The sequence below is a fragment of the Ailuropoda melanoleuca genome, chromosome 14 (assembly GCF_002007445.2).
Source record: "Ailuropoda melanoleuca isolate Jingjing chromosome 14, ASM200744v2, whole genome shotgun sequence".
Classification (NCBI taxonomy): Eukaryota; Metazoa; Chordata; class Mammalia; order Carnivora; family Ursidae; genus Ailuropoda; species Ailuropoda melanoleuca.
In genome coordinates, this window is record NC_048231.1 from 81559165 (window position 1) to 81575751 (window position 16587).

General features: G+C 55.5%; 1 protein-coding gene across 7 annotated transcripts in view; it reads left to right on the plus strand.

Moving 5' to 3' along the window:
• The window catches only part of CTIF (cap binding complex dependent translation initiation factor), a 280083-nt gene that overhangs the window by 205191 nt on the left and 58305 nt on the right, over positions 1-16587 (plus strand). The window contains exon 10 of one of the 7 annotated variants that reach the window (XM_019804213.2): positions 4372-6792. The exons of the other annotated variants lie outside the window; for them this stretch is intronic. Coding sequence (XP_019659772.1) covers positions 4372-4497 — 126 coding nt within the window. The 3' untranslated portion in view covers positions 4498-6792. Of the gene's footprint in view, positions 1-4371; positions 6793-16587 lie in introns of those variants that run through there. 7 annotated transcript variants of the gene reach the window in all.

Sequence of the window (16587 nt, forward strand, 5' to 3'; positions counted from 1 at the left end):
ACTTGGGGTGCACTGGCTGGGGGCAGACACTGCGCCCTGTGTACCCTTTAGAGTTCTGTGAGACAGATGTTAATAGTCCGTTCTACACACGGGTAAAGAAAGTTCCAGAAAGCTTAGGAAATACACCTGAAGTCACACAGCCAGCCAGTGCAGAAGCAGAACGGGACCCCAGTCCCCCAGTGCCCTGCACCCCTGCCTCCTCAGAACATATGCCGCCTGAGTGCCTCTGTTGGCTGATGTGTATTTGTGTTTGGGGGCAGGGTAGGGTCAGGTATAAGGTGACAGGTGGCAGGGAAGGAGCTAAGAAGACACCTCTGAATGACAGTGTGACCAGAGCCTTCTTCCTGCCGACTAAACAGGAGCCAAGTGATCTCTTCGCTGTCATCTCATGACCGGCAGCATCAAGAGAGTTTCCAGACCAAAGCTCAGGGGTCCACTGCTCCCTGCCTGTCTCAGTGGAGGCAGGGGCAAGGGTGCCCCTCTCCGCCAAGCTGCAGACAAGCAGCAAGGTGGCTCCTTGTCGTCCCAGCCAGCCTCAGTTTCTCCTCTGTGGCCGTCCCCACGATTGCTCTCTAGCCTGTCACCCTGATGATTCATGAAAAAGGCGAAGAGAAGAAAACTCAGTTTGGTTTGATTTGTCCCCATGTGACAACCCCAGGGGCTAGAGGCCACAGCTCTGGGTAAAAGTGGGTCCTGGTGAGTGGGTGCCCGCAGTGCCCTGGGTGTCTGGGCACCTATGGGTGCCCCTCTGTTTTCAGCCCCCGCGGTCGGGTGGCAGGCCGAGGCTTCTGTGTCAGGCCCCCGCAATGGAAGCCTGGAGGAAGTGGGTCATGTCTCTGATGGGGCCTCATGCCTCTGTTGCCTGTCTAGGCTGGAGGGATGGGCAGTGCAACCTTTACCAGGTCCCTTTCTCACTGATCACCAAGCCTGAGAGGACAGGACCTCAGGCCTGCAGAAGGAAAAGGAAAGAGAGAGAGGGAGAGCCTGTGTGCTGTCTCATTTCTAATGCTCTAAATTATGAAGAAGTGAGGACCCAGGGGTGTGAGCCGAGGCAGTCTGGGTTGCTCAATCCCAGAGGAGCCCTTCTAAGGTTTCCCCGGCACGCAGCCCAGAGTGTCACCCCAGAGAAAGAGCCACTCTGTGAAAAGCCAGCTTTGCTCCCGCTGCCATGCCTTTTCTTTTTTTTAAACTCCCCCCATACGACTTGATTTATGATGACCCCTATGCATTTCAGCAGCTGCGGCTTCATTTCAGAATCAGGTTAAGTAGCCGAGGGTTCAAAACAGAAAAGGTCGTTGGGGAGGTGGAAGGGGGGCTTCAGGAAGGCGAGGGACACTTAATACGGCTCATTCCCACGCACACCTCTGCTGCTGGGGCCGGGGGTCGCGCACATCGTCTCCCTGCGAATGTGCCACGGCCACACAGACACCTTGGCTCCTCTGCCTTCTCAAAGGGAAGCTTGAAAATATGGTGCCCTGGCACATTGAGGCTGGCTGCCTCCGCGCTTCCTGTCGCTCTGGCCCAGACAGAAGAGGCAGCGTTCTTGAGAGTTGGTTGGAATGAGAGCCCCAGGGGGGGCAAGATGGCCTGAGGCCAGTTCAGCTTAACAAGCATCTATTGAGCACCCTCTATGTACCTAAGGGGCAGAGCGGTGGGCTGGGGCTCGAGGGAGGGGAGCACAGATAGGCTCAGAAGCTCCTTCTGTCCCTTCCCGGTTCCCTGGTCTCCCTTCTCTCATCCCACCCCTTCCTGACTGGCACAGCTTTCCAGCATGCAGACCAGACAACAGATGTGTGTGAAGACCCCCATCCCTGCCTCAGTGGAACTTCTGGCTTTTCAAGCCCTCTCCTTATTGTCAGGCTCCCAAATGACCCCAGAGGTCTTGCTTGCAAAAGTTTGTTCTCTGGACTTTGTGTTTTCCCCGTCTGCTCTGCCCTCCCCGTGCCTCCTGGCTCTGGCCCCAGCGCCAGCCCCTGTCTGTCCCTGCAAACACTAGTCAGCTGTGTGTGCAGACAAAGCCTTGCGTCGCAATGGGGGCCGGGCCTGCAGAAGGGACATTTCCAGGGAACTCTGGGGGCGGCGGCTGGGAGGGCAGAGGCGACTGTCTGATAGCAGGGACTCGGCGTCACCGTCTAGGGGACTTGGCTGGGCCCCAGGGGCCAGTGGCTGTGGGTGGTGACTGGGAGAGGCGGCCAGGCTGGAAGAAATCTGCTGTTTGAGAAGTGTAGGAAACGGTCTGCAGAGAGAGATAACACAGCCCAGGCTGTGTGTGTCTGTGTGCGTCTGCGTCTGCCGGCCAGGGTGGCTGGAGCCGGCCGGTCTGCGGCGGTATCTAGTGAGATTTTTGTCCTGGGTTGTGAAAGTGACCTATGGAGCCAGCAGCAAGGTTCAGGGCCTGGGAGAGGAGACATGTGGCCCTCCCTCCCCTCCCCCTAGGCTGGTGTTCCTCTCCGTGTTCCTCTTGGTGTTCCTCCTCCCCCCACCCCGACCAGAGAGTAGGAGGGGGGAGTGGGGCTGGCCAGAAGGAACATTCTTAGTGCAGTGCAAATGGTTAAAAGGCCTGGTTTCAGTCTCAACTGTATCGCTGACTTCACATAGGAACTTGGATACATCCTCCACTATGTCTGATTCTCAGTCTCATTTGCTATAAAATGGGGATTATTTATTTATTATTTTATTATTTTTGAAATAAGGATGTGAAAAGTTCGTAAACCGTGAAGTGCCGCATAAACGATTGTAAGGGTTAAATGTGCTTTGTGTCCACTAGGGCCGGCGAATAAAGACCTGGGTCATAGGAACATGGCAGTGAGCATGGGGAGGAGGTGGGCTGTGGCAGGTTTCAGGGGGCAGTGGTGGGTCTTAGGTTCCCTGGGGGAACCTGGACCCAGGGCAGGAGGGAGGGCACAGCCTATCAGAGGCTCTCTGCGGGTGGGAGTGCTGGTCCCAGGATTGCTGACTCGAGCAGAAGGTGGCCTGGGCTCCACGCATGTCTCCAGGGAAACAGGGAAAGCTACGGGAAGCCGCTCACCCACCAGGGGCTCAGGGCCCTTGCCTGTCCTGAACGATAAAGTCCTAGCTGTTGCAGACGGATGAGGGGTAACTCTGCCTTCCTATCTTAACCTCCACTGTCCAAGGCAGCCAGGTCACCCTGTCTCCCCAGCCCCTCCCCATCCTGACCTGGAAATCAGCCACCTCTGGTATAGAAAGTGCAGGAAGGAGCTCTCAGAGGTGACAGGGCTCTTAGGCTGAGAGAAGTGTCCAGCGCCCTGGGGACATGAATGCCACCCACCCCCGAGGGCCTCTCAGCCTCCAGCTTCCCCTTCCTTGGCCCAGATCCCGGGGCTTCTGGGCACCAGAGGGCCGCAGGTCAAGTGCCAGGGGCTCTGGAAGTTGCAGGCCTACAGCTCCTGGGGCTGGCATGGAGTGGCTCAGCCTCACCTCCGGCTTGGGTTCCCTCCTCTGAGCCTCTGGGCTGAGTTGGCGGGGCCACACAGACTCCTTGGCTCCCTGTGCCTTATAAACGGGGCCGGGGCCGTGTGTGGAGCTTACAGGAGGAATGCCTGGCGCCTGTGGCCAGGGCAGCTGCTGCCTCCCTCCCTCCACTGGCCACCGCACCACCAGAGCCAGCCCAGGGCAGAACTGGGAAGTGGGGAGCTTTGCCTGGCAGGCCCTTCCCCCCTGCCCTGACCTGCCTTCCCAGAACACCCCAGATTGCAAAAGGGTTTTCTCCTTTTTCCCCAGTTAACCTTTACCTGTCCTATGTCCTAACCTGTTAGTGAGTGATGCAGTGTGTGGCTCCTCGTCTCCTCTCTGCAGAATGAAGAAGGACTGGCACTGTTAGACTGGCACTGTTAGACGCGGGTGCCGCACAGGCCCTCACACGTGGGAATAGGCCGAGGGGCCCTTAGCTGAGTGGTGCCCAGTGCCAGTCCTGGAACTGAAGCTGGTCTGCACAGGGTGCCACACTAGTGTGGTTTATGTCCGCTGTGACTCTGCCACCCGCCCTGCCTGGGAAGGGGTGGCCATTATTCTGAGACTGCATCCTTCCTACTCTCTTGGCATTAGATTGTCCTTTCTTTTATGAAATGATGGATGAAACCTTTTTTAAAAACATCCCTAGCAAAATAAAACATTGGCAACCCTCAAATCGTTCTGATCCAAGAAATCCTGGAGCCCACACCCAGCCCCCTAGTTGATGTCCAGAACAGCACACTTGAGCGGGGCATCAGCTGTCCGGGTGCGGGGAAGCCCAGGCCTCCAGGGCCTGCCGGACGGGAGGACTCGATAAGTGAACGGGGTGCCACTCAGGAAGCTGGGACAGGGCACTCCCGAACCTGGGGCTGCATGTCTCAGCCTGACACTCATTTTCAGCTTTGCAGCTTGGGTTTGCGGCCCAGCCCACCTGCTCTGTTCTCTCGGCTGGAGATGCTTCCTGCCACACGGCTGGGAATGTGTCCCAGCTGCCCACCGCACGCTGCCACGGTCGGCTGCCGTTGACCCGCCAGGCCCGGGGAAACCCAGAGAAGCTACAACGGCTGCCTCCCACCAAACACAGCCCACTGACTCCCGCCCTCAGGAATCCTGACTCCAGTTCCCCGGCCAGCACACACTGCACCCCCACCGGCGTGCACGGCAGCCTGACGTGCCCCTCCCCCTCCTCGAATGGAACAGTCCCTGCTGCCACCAGGTTCCTTATCATCTGGCAGGAATCAGACACAGGTAAACCAGCAACTGTGGGCGTGGCTGCTAGGTGCGGTCAGAGAGGTGCACACACACTGTCTGAGCATCTAGAAGAGAGAGAGCGCACCTGGGGCACATCAAAGGCTATCGGTCAGAGAACAGACACTAGAGGTGCGTCTCAGTGGCTGGTGTGGGGGGACCAAAGAAGTATGCAGGGGAGCGTTTGCCGGGCTAACAGATGAGCATAGACGTAGGCAAGAAGCAGGAAGGAATGGTGTGCAGGGGCAAAGGAGGTGATGTCACTGGAAGGAAGTGTGCGTTGGGGGCAGAGGGAAGAGAAGAGGGAAGGGAGAGCCAGACCCACGTCGGAAGGGACACTGTTTGCCCTGCCAAGGAGTATGGACCGTACCCTTTGGTCTTTGGGGCACCATTGAAGGTTTCTAAGGGAGGTGACATTTGATTGGCATTTTAAGTCTCCCTCTGCAGTGCAACAGAGGGGGGCAGGATGAGGACTTAGGGAGGAGCAAGATGTCCCTTTCGGGGAGGAGAGGCGTGATCTGGTGGCTTCCCTCAGGCAATGGCAGTGGGACCCAAGGGTCAGGGGGTGACCTGAGAGTGATCTCAGGGTTGGCTCTGAGTGAACTTGGCAACTTTCCAGCTTGGGTGCCTGCAAAGACCCCTTCATTTCATACGTGTCAGCGCAGTGAGCAGAGGAAGCTTGGGTCACAGTGAACACGTATACATGGGAACAACCGTTCCATACGTGCCCAGAGAGGTCCACGCCGTCATTCTCGCTCTTCAGAAGTGGTCACCTCCAGTATCTTCCCATTCTTTCAGATAAACACACCCCAAAGAGATCAGCCCCCAGCCCTCAGCCATTTGCTGCATGTGGGAGCTCCGAATTTTCCACACCCGGTCCATTTCAGATCAATGTGAGCTATGTGGACAGGTCTGTGCAGGATGGTTGATGGGTGCCCAGGAGGAGATCCTACCCCCAACCCCCACTCCCCGCCTAGAGCTGCCAGGAGCCCCCCCACAGAGCCTCCAGGGGTGCAGACAGCAGTGGTGGGGAGCTTTGGGATGCATCAGGGTCACCAAGATCACGTCATGAAACCAGGTCAGGTCTCGCTTTCTGCAATTTTTCTAATTTTGTAGTTACCTAAAGCCACCATAGCTGAGAGTAGGTTTGGAGCCTGTGAGGGTGAGAAATAGGAGTCCTCCGTGCCCTCCTGCCTTTCTATGAGCTTTGTTCATTAAAGAAAGAAAAGGCGGGAGGGAGGGAAGAAGAAAGAGAAAGGAAGACAAGAGAAAAGGTCTACCCCAGGGGCGGGGTTTTGCCAGAAGCACGGAACTGGAGGGCCACCTGGCTCTGTTTGTAACCCAGCATCATTCAGCAGCTCGGTAAGGCCGCCGGGCCCAGCAGGGAGCGACGTTAGAGCCTGGCTGCAGTCGGAGCTGCGTTCCTGCCTAGGTTCAGAGCCCAGCTCCCCTGCTCCCCCCGCACACCTTTAGACAAGTGACCTAATGTTTCTGTCTGTTTTCCTCCCCACGTGATGGGGATGATGATAGAGCCGTTAGCAGGATTGAATGAGATGCCGCCTGTACAGATTGAAAGCGGTGCCTGGCACAGAGTGAGCCCTCCGTAAATCCCAGGTGCGCCAGAGATCGCGGCCCGCACTACACAGATGCCTAGCGCTGAGCAGATGCGGGGTGGGACTGGGGCCCAAATCCGCGAGAGGCGCCGTCCTAAGTCAGTGTTTCCCCTTTGGCCTTGCCTGCTTTTCACTAGATCACAATGCATGGGGCACAGAGTCTCAGCGTGGAACTCCAAAGGGACGGGAAGGACCCAGCCCAGCTGTCGTGCCTCCTGGGCCTCACCCCAGCACAGCCCAGGGGCTTTTTCCTCCTCTGTCTTCCAGAATCATTGCCGCCCCCACCCCATGCCACCCCCGCCAGCCGCTGCTGACTCTAATGAAAGCCTTCTGCTTGGGGATAGCGGATGGACTGGATGACCTCTGAGTCCCATCCCTCCCTGCACTGTAGTAAATCTCCCTTCCCTCACCCTGTCACTCAGTCTGTGGCCTGCTGGGGACCACAGCCTGTCCATATGGTTTAGCCGGCGGCCTGGGAGGGGCCCTGGGATGGGACTTTGTTTGGGGCCTCCAGACCATTGAGGGAGGGGCGGGGCCGGGGTCAGGACAACAGCAGGGCCTTTCCCGGGCTCTCTGGGAGCAGCTGTGAGGGGCGCGGCAGGAGACAGATGACCGAGACCGCCCCCCTGCCCCCCAGCCTTACTGTTTGTGAGGGATGAGTGGGGCAGGGGCAGTCAGAATGGACTTGGCCACAGTGGTTCACATCTGAAGTATCCAAAGAAAAAAGAAAGTGAGAAGCGGGGGAGGGGGGAGGGAGGGAGGGAGGGGACCCATATCTGTCCGAAGAGAAAAACCATGAAGTAGCAAGGGCTTTCACAAGTAGATTCTCTCTCTGTGGGCTGCTCTTAAACCCTGGCCACGTGGCCCAGCTCTGGGCCTTAAATACAGCTGCTTCCAAACCAGGTGTTGCAGCAAGGGACCTTGACAAGCCCCAGCTCTTGGTCTCCTGGGTCTCCTCTCTTTTTTTTTTTTTTATTATATTATGTTAATCACCATACAGTACATCCCCGGATTCCGATGTAAAGTTCGATGATTCATTAGTTGCGTATAACACCCAGTGCACCATGCAATACGTGCCCTCCTTACTACCCATCACCAGCCTATCCCATTCCCCCACCCCCTCCCCTCTGAAGTCTTCAGTTTGTTTCTCATAGTCCATAGTCTCTCATGTTTCATTCCCCCTTCTGATTACCCCCCCTTTCTTTATCCCTTTCTTCCCCTCGATCATCCTAGTTCTTATGTTCCATAGATGAGAGAAATCATATGATAATTGTCTTTCTCTGCTTGCTGGGTCTCCTCTCTTGGTTGGGAATCCGCCCCCACCCCGGGAAGGAAGAAGGGGCAAGATGCGTGTGCGTGTGTGTACGTGTGTGTGTGTGTGTGTGTGTGTGAGATTGTGTTGCCACGTTACACATTCCAGCTCCCAGACAGCGTGCGTCTGGCTGCTCACTGTCTGCTTTTCTTCCAAAGGGTGGTTTGCAGTTTAGATTAAGGGCTCCTGGCTATACATGGTATTTTCTCAACCCCCACCCCAACTCCCCCACCCCTCCCTGCCTTGCCCCGGCTCACACACAGCTTCCCCGCGCCCTGGAGGGGGCTGGCAAAGCAGCAAGGAAGCCCGGCTGCCCTGTGCATTCAGATGGCTGTCTTTCTCACCTCTCCGAAGGAGGGGGATCTCAGCGGGGGGCAAGGTTCAGAGCCAGACACTGCTGCCCAGGAAACATGGCTCTGGGAGGGCAGTTCTTATGACCTTGAGTGGGAGCTCCCCCTGCTCAAGGTCTCCAAGCGAGAACCCCCACAGGAAACGAATGGATGGCTGACCCTCTGACCTTTAGGTTGGAGAAGGAGAAACCTGAAGTTTTTTGGATTTGTCCGTTTCTGGGAGGAGGCTTAGAAAGGTTCAGGACCCTGCTCTGGGACCAGGACATCCCCCCCTGCCAGTCCCAGGATTCCATATAGAATGTGTGGTTATGCGCCCTGTGGGAGGGGGCACCCAGACCCCAGCGCTTCCGCCTGGGCTCAGGATCCTGAGTTGTAGGTCCCACTCTGCCCCTACTCTGAGGAGCAGTCTGGGTGAGCCAACTCTCCTCCCTGGCCTCCCCAGTAAAGAAAGGGCCTGAGCATCTTAGGGCCATCAGGGCTCACAGTGAGTCCCGTGCCTATTCTTCCCTTTTTCCTGAGCATCCCAGGACCGCACCTGGAGCATCCCCCCCTGGCTCCCTGCACACCTGCCCTCCAGGGGCTGCACTGCCAGGAAGAACTGGTGAGGCTGGAGGGGGTCAGGGGAGCGGCCTTTGTAGACCAGATCCCTAAGTCTGGGAGACGCAGAGATACGACTACAGGAGGGACAGAACACAGACCTCATCACCATCAGTATAAATTCCAGACCTGTGAAACCCAAGGGTCCCCCTTGGACAGGTCACTTTAGGAGAGCTACAAAGAGCGCTCGTTCTGCTTTGCAGGTGGGTGTGGACTCATCATCTCCCTGTAGGGGCTGGCCAAAAGTGGACCCCGACACTAGGGAGGCTGAGATCTGCACAGGCAAGACAACTTCAGGATGAGCCGTGCGGGACCCTGGGCAGTGACAGCAGAGGCGCAGCAGGCCCTTCGGTGGGGCGCCCCAGACAGACTCAGGAGACATGGGCTGTGCTGAGCCTGGGGGAGGTGGCAGGATGGGTGGGTGCCAGGAGATACAGAGTCCCACGGTATCCACAGGGGTGCTCCTGAGCTACAGACCATCCTCTTCAGCACACTCATTCTGCACCTTCCCTCCGTGGTTTTTGCAGCCCCCTCCATAGCAGGAAGCACTGAACCACTGAGAAGTCCCAAATGTTTCCTTTGGGTTTGAGGATATGGTAGCTGATTTTTCCTTTTCCTGTGACATGGTGAGCGATAGCACGGAGTAGGGAGTCCAACAGGTCTGGGTTCGAATTCCAACTCTTGTTTAGTAGTCATGTAATCTTGGATGTGTTTCTGCCTGAGTTTCCTTGCCGGTAAAGTGGGGATGATAATAATACTCCATGGGGTTGCTGGGGAGATTAAATGCGGTTATGCTTAGTACAATGCTGGCCCTCCGTACGCGTTCATAATGCAGTGATTCGACTGGACTCTGCTTGGGAGAACAGTGAGAGGAATTTGTGATTTGATTCAAGTCATCTGTGTGCACTGATACCCTGGGTCGAGTCCTGTATGATGCTCTGGGGAGCTACAATCGAGAACAAATCAGGGACATCCCATGCTCCCGGATCAGAAGGCTCAGTGTTAAAGTATCCATTCTTCCCAAATTGATCTCTAGATTCAACAGCATCCCAATCAAAATCCCAGCAGGCTCTTTGGTGGAAACTGGCAAGCTGCTTTTGAAATGTATCTGGAATCACAAAGGACCTAGAATATCCAAGGGGGTCTTGAAAAAGAAAAAGTCGGAAGTATACATCAAGGGCTGGTGTTCGCTTGAGGCTCCGCTGGGAAGACGAGACATAGGGAAAGACCCACAGGCACACGGGGCTGTGGTTCGGAATGTGTATATGTGAGAGCCTGATCCCGGGGCTTCCGATGTCAGCTTTGCCAGGTGCAAGTTCATGACCTTGAGCAGGATACTTAAACCTCTCTGTGGCCCCGGTTCTCTTTAAAATGGGGATAATCACAGTGCCACTGCTGTGGGGCTAAGGATTAAATGAGGCAGTCTCCTTACCCAGGTGCATTCCACCGACAGAACACCGAGATCAGACTCATTGCTCTGCTGATTCGGAGCTCCTAAGCTAGCGGGGAAAATAAGACCTATAGACACATGGCCGTATCTACTGAGGGCCATGTGACTGGGACACTAATAATGCCCAGAAGATTCAGAGGGTGAGAATGTCATCAACGGCTTGGCAGCAGACCGGGCCATGAAAAACTGGATGTAGTTCTCATGTATGAACCTCCCTCAGCGCCCAAGGCTGTTGCTGGGAAGGGGACAGAGATGGAATGAGGACAGTTCCTGCCTTGAGGGTCTCAGGGTCCTGCAGAAGAGACGAGACTTGAAGGGTAGCCGCCCTTCCCAAAGGATGAAGTGCCAGAGCTGAGAACCCAAGACCTGTGGGTCCGGCCCCTCCTTCTCCCACACCCAGACTGGGGAAGTAACTTGCCCCGGGTCACTGGGCCGAGGGTTCAAGGTAGAGGATGTATGAAGCAGGCAGGGAGTGTGAAGCAAGATCCGAGGACAAGGAACTGTAAAGGTGCCCTCGGGCCCTAAGACAAGGATGTTTCTGGAGCCCTGAGTTCAAGGCAGGCCTGGTGGGTAGGGGACGACCAGCAGGCTTGAGTCACCCAGGGGCAGGCTGCCAAGTCCAGCAGGACACCCCACAGAGCCCTTTGGCCCAGGCCCAGCTCAGCCACCCCTCCCCAGCCCCCGGATACACATACCCCACCAGGCCTGGAGCCGTTTCCTGAAAGACTGAGAAAGCGCCGGGAGCTGGAGGGGCCAGGTCTCTCACGGAGGAGAGACGTGTGAGGGGAGGACGTGACCGGGGGCTTTCATTCTCAGAGGCCGGGGATTTCAGAGGAATGCAGCCAACTCCCGCTCTGAAGTTCCCACTTCAGACCCCGCCCGGCTGGAGCCAAAGCCACCTCCAGTCGCCACCCTGGAAATCGGAGAGGCACATCACAGGCCACGTCTGTGTGGGGGAGCACGTCCTCCTTTGTGGCTTCTGTGAGCTGGCCCACTTCCTGGTGTTCCCAAATATACCTTCTCCTTGGGGAAGGCCTTGGGTTCACCTCCAGCCAGCTTCCCCCAATCTCTGATCTTCTTTGGCCCCACTCCTGTCTGCCCGCACACGCCATCCACCCGGGAGAGCCTTGGCTCCTGGAAACGACCTCCTAGGAATGTCACGACTCTGTCTTTGAGGTCATGAGCAGACTTAGGAGAGAAAGGAGAATTCTGTATGAACCGTGCACAATGGCTCAAGCCAGGCTGAAGCATGGACACCTGTCCACAGGTAACTGCACAGGTCTGCTTTGTTGGCCCGTCGACTGCGAGAGCCACGCTCTGGGGAAACCGAGGCAGGAGAGGCCAGGACTTGCCCCTGGCCTTCCAGTAAGACAGAGGCAGAGCAGGGTCTAGGTCTCCTCAGCCAGGGCTCTTTCAAACCGTGTTTGCAGTTTTCACTTTCCATTTTGTTCTGTTTTCGTGTTCTTCCTTCTGTAGATGAATGGCAAGTTCTGGAAAGGCTGGCAGGGCCCCTGGAGACCCAGACAGGAGAGGAGAGTGGATGTGTCGCCAAGTCAGGCTCCCTGCCCATCCCCCGACCCCTGCCCACCATGCTGGGTGGTGCCTGCCCTCTGCCCAGTCCGGCCCTGGGGGTCTCCTTGTCTTTGTGAGAAGCGTCCAGCTCACCCGAGCATGAGTGGCAACCCCCAGGCCTCCTTGCAGCCTGTTGCTGACTTATTTGTGGCTTTTCCATTGTACCTGTGTCTTCTCTGGAGCTTGTCTCCTGAGGGTCTTCTCTGGGTCCAGCTGATTCTATTTGTATCCCATCCATCTTCCCCGATTTCCTGGAATCCGCTCTCCCTGGAACCTTTTCCGATCTCCCAAGCTGCTGTATGGTCTGCCTGTGCCTTCACTGGGCACTTGGCTTTTGCTTGCTGGTGTCCTTCGCTTCGCCTCACTGGTCTACCCCTGTCTCTCTAACAAAAATTTCAATGACTTCATCCATTCAACATTCGACAAATGTTTGTTAAGAGCCTGTTGGGTCAGGCGCTGTGCTGGGCCCCAGGCTCTGGGCTCCGGTGGGATTCAGTGGTGAATGAAACAGACGAAATGCTTAGTGTTATGGAGCTTACATTCTAGTGAGGAAGGGGACAGTGAATATCAAGATCATAGATCAATCAACAATTACAATAAGACTGTGGAAGAAGATGAAGCAGGGTATGTTAGGGGTGAGTTTGAAATAGAGCAATTGAGAAAGGGCTCACCAAGACGACCTTTGGACTGACATGAAGGAGCAAACCATGCAATGTAGGGAAACAGCAGTGCAAAGGCCCTGAGGTAGGAAGGCATCTTCCCCATGGAGGCACAGCAAGGAGGCCAGGGGGTGGGAGTTTTGGGAGGACAGCAGGTCAGTGCCATGGCAGGGGTGACCTTGTATGGAGATCTGCAGGCTGGCACGAGGATGCATGTCGACTCTGAGTAGGATGGAATGTCTCAGAAGGTTTTGAGCAGGGAAGACAAGATCTGACTTAGGTTTTAGCAGGATCACCTGGGCTGCTGGGTTGAGAGTAGTCAGAAAGGGTGGGATAGACTCAGGGAGACCAGCTTGAAAGCTTCAGGGAGAGGCGAAGTGAGGGATGAAGGGGACTTGATTGGTCTGCGTCAACTGAAGTAAGAGCTAATGGGATTTGCTGAAGAACAGGGTAAAGGAGCAAGGAAAAATGTTTGAGTCAAGGATGATCGGAGGCTTGGAGCCTGGACAATTGGAAGAGGGGGTCCTACTCCCCAAGAGGGAAGGACGATGGCGGAGTAGGTGCGGAGGGTAGGACGAGCCACGAGGTGGCATTTAAAACCACCGGACCGAATGACACCTCAAGGGAATGAGGGTAGATGAGAAAAAAGGCCACTTGCTTTAGAGCGGAGCCTGGGTTTGCATCTGTCCAGAGTCATGCGTGGGTGGCCCAGGACTTGTGCTCTAGCCATCTGCGTGTCACCGCAGGCAGAGTGGAGGGGACAGGTTGCAGCCCCTGCACACACACCCACCCCCTTCCGGATCCTCGCCCAGGCTGGCACGGGCCCGGGCACACGGGACGCAGCTCGCGATGCTCGGAAGTGAGCAGGCCTCTGCTGGAGGGGAACCAGGAGGGCCGGGCTGCAGCCCCATCACCTCTAAACCTCTTGACATTTCATGGGAAAATGGTGTCATTTTATCATTTCATTCCTTGGTGAGACTTAAATTTCAGCTTCCGGAAAACTGACGGAGAGGCTGGGATGGGTGCCTAGGGCTATCTTTGCTCCCTGTGGCTTTATATAACTCAGACCTTTTCCCCACAGCCCTTTGCAACTCGGGCTTCTGTAGGTGGTACCAACACTATTAAGTATTTAGCGCCCACTATATTTTGTGCTCGGTATTTCTGATAAAATGCTTCCTGCCTCCATGACGATCTCGGAGTAAACAGAATACCTTGAAGGACGAGGGCACGGTGTGTGTCCACACGTTCCAGCGGGCTGCTCGCGTACCCCTTCCTCCCCTTTTTCTTTGTAATAATTAGCGTGGCTGAAGTTCCTCTTCCTTTATCTACATTTCCCTAAACATTCCTCCCAAATTCTTCTACGAGGTCACAGCAACAATGCCCAAGAGGCAATAATGTAGTTCAAAATGTCAGCTGCCCCAGTTTTATTCAAAGAGAGTGCCATCAGGTCCAGTCACTTCCCCAGGAATATAGGAAAGGGCTTTTGGGGACAGCCTGATTCCCAGACAGCCGATGCCCGGACCCCAGGGACTGTGCTTTGCAAGCCCAGCCTTGCAAGTAAGAAGCCTTGGAGGGTCTCCCAGTCACCCACGCCCACATGGTACAGGCAGTGGGACCCCAGAAATTGAGAACACCTGAGTTGGAGCTCCCACTCTACCCCTATGACATTCTCTCTTGCTCTATGGAAGATGTCACCCCCATCACCAGCTGGAGAGAAGGACACCTGCACCGCCTATGGATCCTTTGGGTCTGCTGACTAGTTACCCCAAGGATGGCTTCTAGTTGCCCACGGAAATGCCACAGGGGCGTGCTACCCACTTATCCAGCTCAGTTCCCGTGCCCCACCCCTTCCTCCTAGAGATACGTAGACAATACCTCTTGCATTTTTTCTCCTCCTTCAGCAGACTCAATCTTCCCAGTGAGGCCCAAAGCTGAAAGCAAGTATGAGCTCTCGAACAGTCTGAAGTCATGTTGGGCAAGGAATCAGCCAGCATTGTAGCTCAGTGGTGATGGAAAGATGGGGTGAGCGGGTGAGCCAGGTCTATGGGCCGCCTGAGACTCACGTCCTAAGTCCATCAGCAAAACTCCGCCCTCCCCGGCAAACCCAGGCTCCCCTGCAGGCCCCCCAAAGTGGGTGGAGGGCCTTAGGCCAAAAGGGGGTAGGCTTTGGCTGGTGGCCCCAGAGATGGGAGCTCCAGCTGAGCAAGGGGGTCGACCTTTTGGTAGCCAACTGTGTGGGGTGGTGAGCAGAGAGAAATCTTGGAAGCAGAGGAAAGTTTGGGGACATTCCTCCCAGAATAGCTTTAAAAATAGGACAGCTTTACAAACCACCTAGGATGATTGAAAGCAGGTGGGATGCGAGCAGATGCCCTCTGGAGATGCCTGTCAGACCCGGAGTTTGTCGAACTCTGTAGGTTTTCCTGATTGTTCAGCAAATCTCAGAACGTGATTGTTCAGCAAATCTCAGAACGTGGCTTAGGACATTCCTTCCCTCGGGCCCCTCGTATATGCTGCATCAAAGCCAGCGTGTGACTGAAGAAGCCCACGAGCATCTGGGGGGGGGAGGGGGAGGGCAGGATGGTGCCCAGATGGATGAATTGGATGGATGGCATACAGATGGATGGAGTGTTGTGGATTCCAATTTTGCGGGCTGGGATTCTATGGGGGCTTCATGACAAAACACAGAAATCACAAGCGGTTAGTTTTGTCTTCGCTTCCTGTGTTGGCTTGACCTGATATTACTTTCATGTCAGGAAGAACCCATGTGTCGGAAGCAGGTGGCATTATCCCGGCCAGGTATTTTGCTCCTCAGCTGCGAAGACTGTCTTCTCTTTGAAGGATGGTGTGTCCAACCATGACTTCGTTCCCTGCCTTGGGGGAGGCCCCTCCGAGCAGGGATGTGGTCCTCAGAGCCCCAGTAACTGCTGTCCCTAGTAGCCCCACGTCCCTCGAGCATCCCCTGTGACCTGTTGGTGGGTCTTAGCTTCTCCCCCAGCCTCTCCCCACTTCTGCGAGGCCATCTGCTCCCATAGAGGCAGCCTCCTAGGATTATGATAACTTGCAGTGTCGAGAAATGGGCCTGCACATCGTCTTCTTATCTAGCTGGGAGTGTACCGAGGGAGTCCCCAAATCCAAGGAAGCCTACAGTGCATCCTTCCATCCAACCAAGATGCTTGTTGAGGGGGCAAAAAAAAAAAAAAATCACGTCTTAGCTGTATGTATTTAAGTTTCTTAAAATGACTTATAAAGAGGTGCCTCTAGTCTCTGGACTCTGTCAGATAGGCGGGTCCTACTCTCCCCAGGAGCTTAGTCCCCGGGAAGATAGGACCAGACATACTGCCTCTGAGACTCCAGAATGGGGTTCAGCACTAGGGTCTACCACTCCGTTTTTTATCACTCGCTGAATGATTCAGAATTCTGTGTGGGGAAGAATTTCAGGCCATCCAGAGAACCCCTATCTCCCTGTGTAAGAGTTCAATGTTTACGGAAAATGAGATTTTTCTCCCCAGAAAGATGGGGTGCTCGCCATCCATGCCTTGGGAAGGCTGAGTGTTTGGCACCCATGGTGCTAAGGCGGGTGCCGTCTCGCGGGCGCTGGCAGCCAGTGGAACTGTGTGCTTAGGGTGGAGGTGGGAACACCCCCTCTCCGAGAGACTGATTTTTAATATTTCCACTATGCTGCTTTTTTTTCTTCCCTTTTTTTCTTTTTTTTAAGCTTCTGGATCCATGAGGGTCTCTACACAGGAAGAGGGGACTAGCTGGAGGTGGCTAGAGCAGAAAGGGGCTTGTCAATGTGGGCACTTAACTTCAGTGGATACCCCCCACACTCGAACACCTGTGCCTGCAGCCTCCCCGAGGCTGATCAGGGAGAAGGGCTTAGAGCAGGCTTGCCTCTTTTATGTACTTGTGGCTTCTGGCGTATTTGTAAGCTCCCTGCTACCATCCATTCTCTTAGGCTGCTGATGCTGTGGGGGGGTTTTGAAATGGGAATGGTTCCCCGCCTCCCTGCAGGAGTCAGAGACCTGCAGTGTCCTTAGGGCCATCCTTCAGACTGCTCAGGCTTTTTTTCTGACAGCTGGAGTCAGAGGTGCCCAGCCCAGAGCCAGCAAGCCATGGCCGCAGACTGCACCAACAGCCTTCCCCGCCCAGGTCCCCAGCCAGTGGCCTTGTCAGAGTCCCTCGTGGACTCCAAGGCCTCCTGTGATCGGTCACCCTATAAATGATTTCCCGTACTGCTACCCCATGAGAAGTATCTAAACCGTCCCTAATTTTCCACTCTTTAAACCCCACCTATCTCTGGGACGCCTGGGTGGCT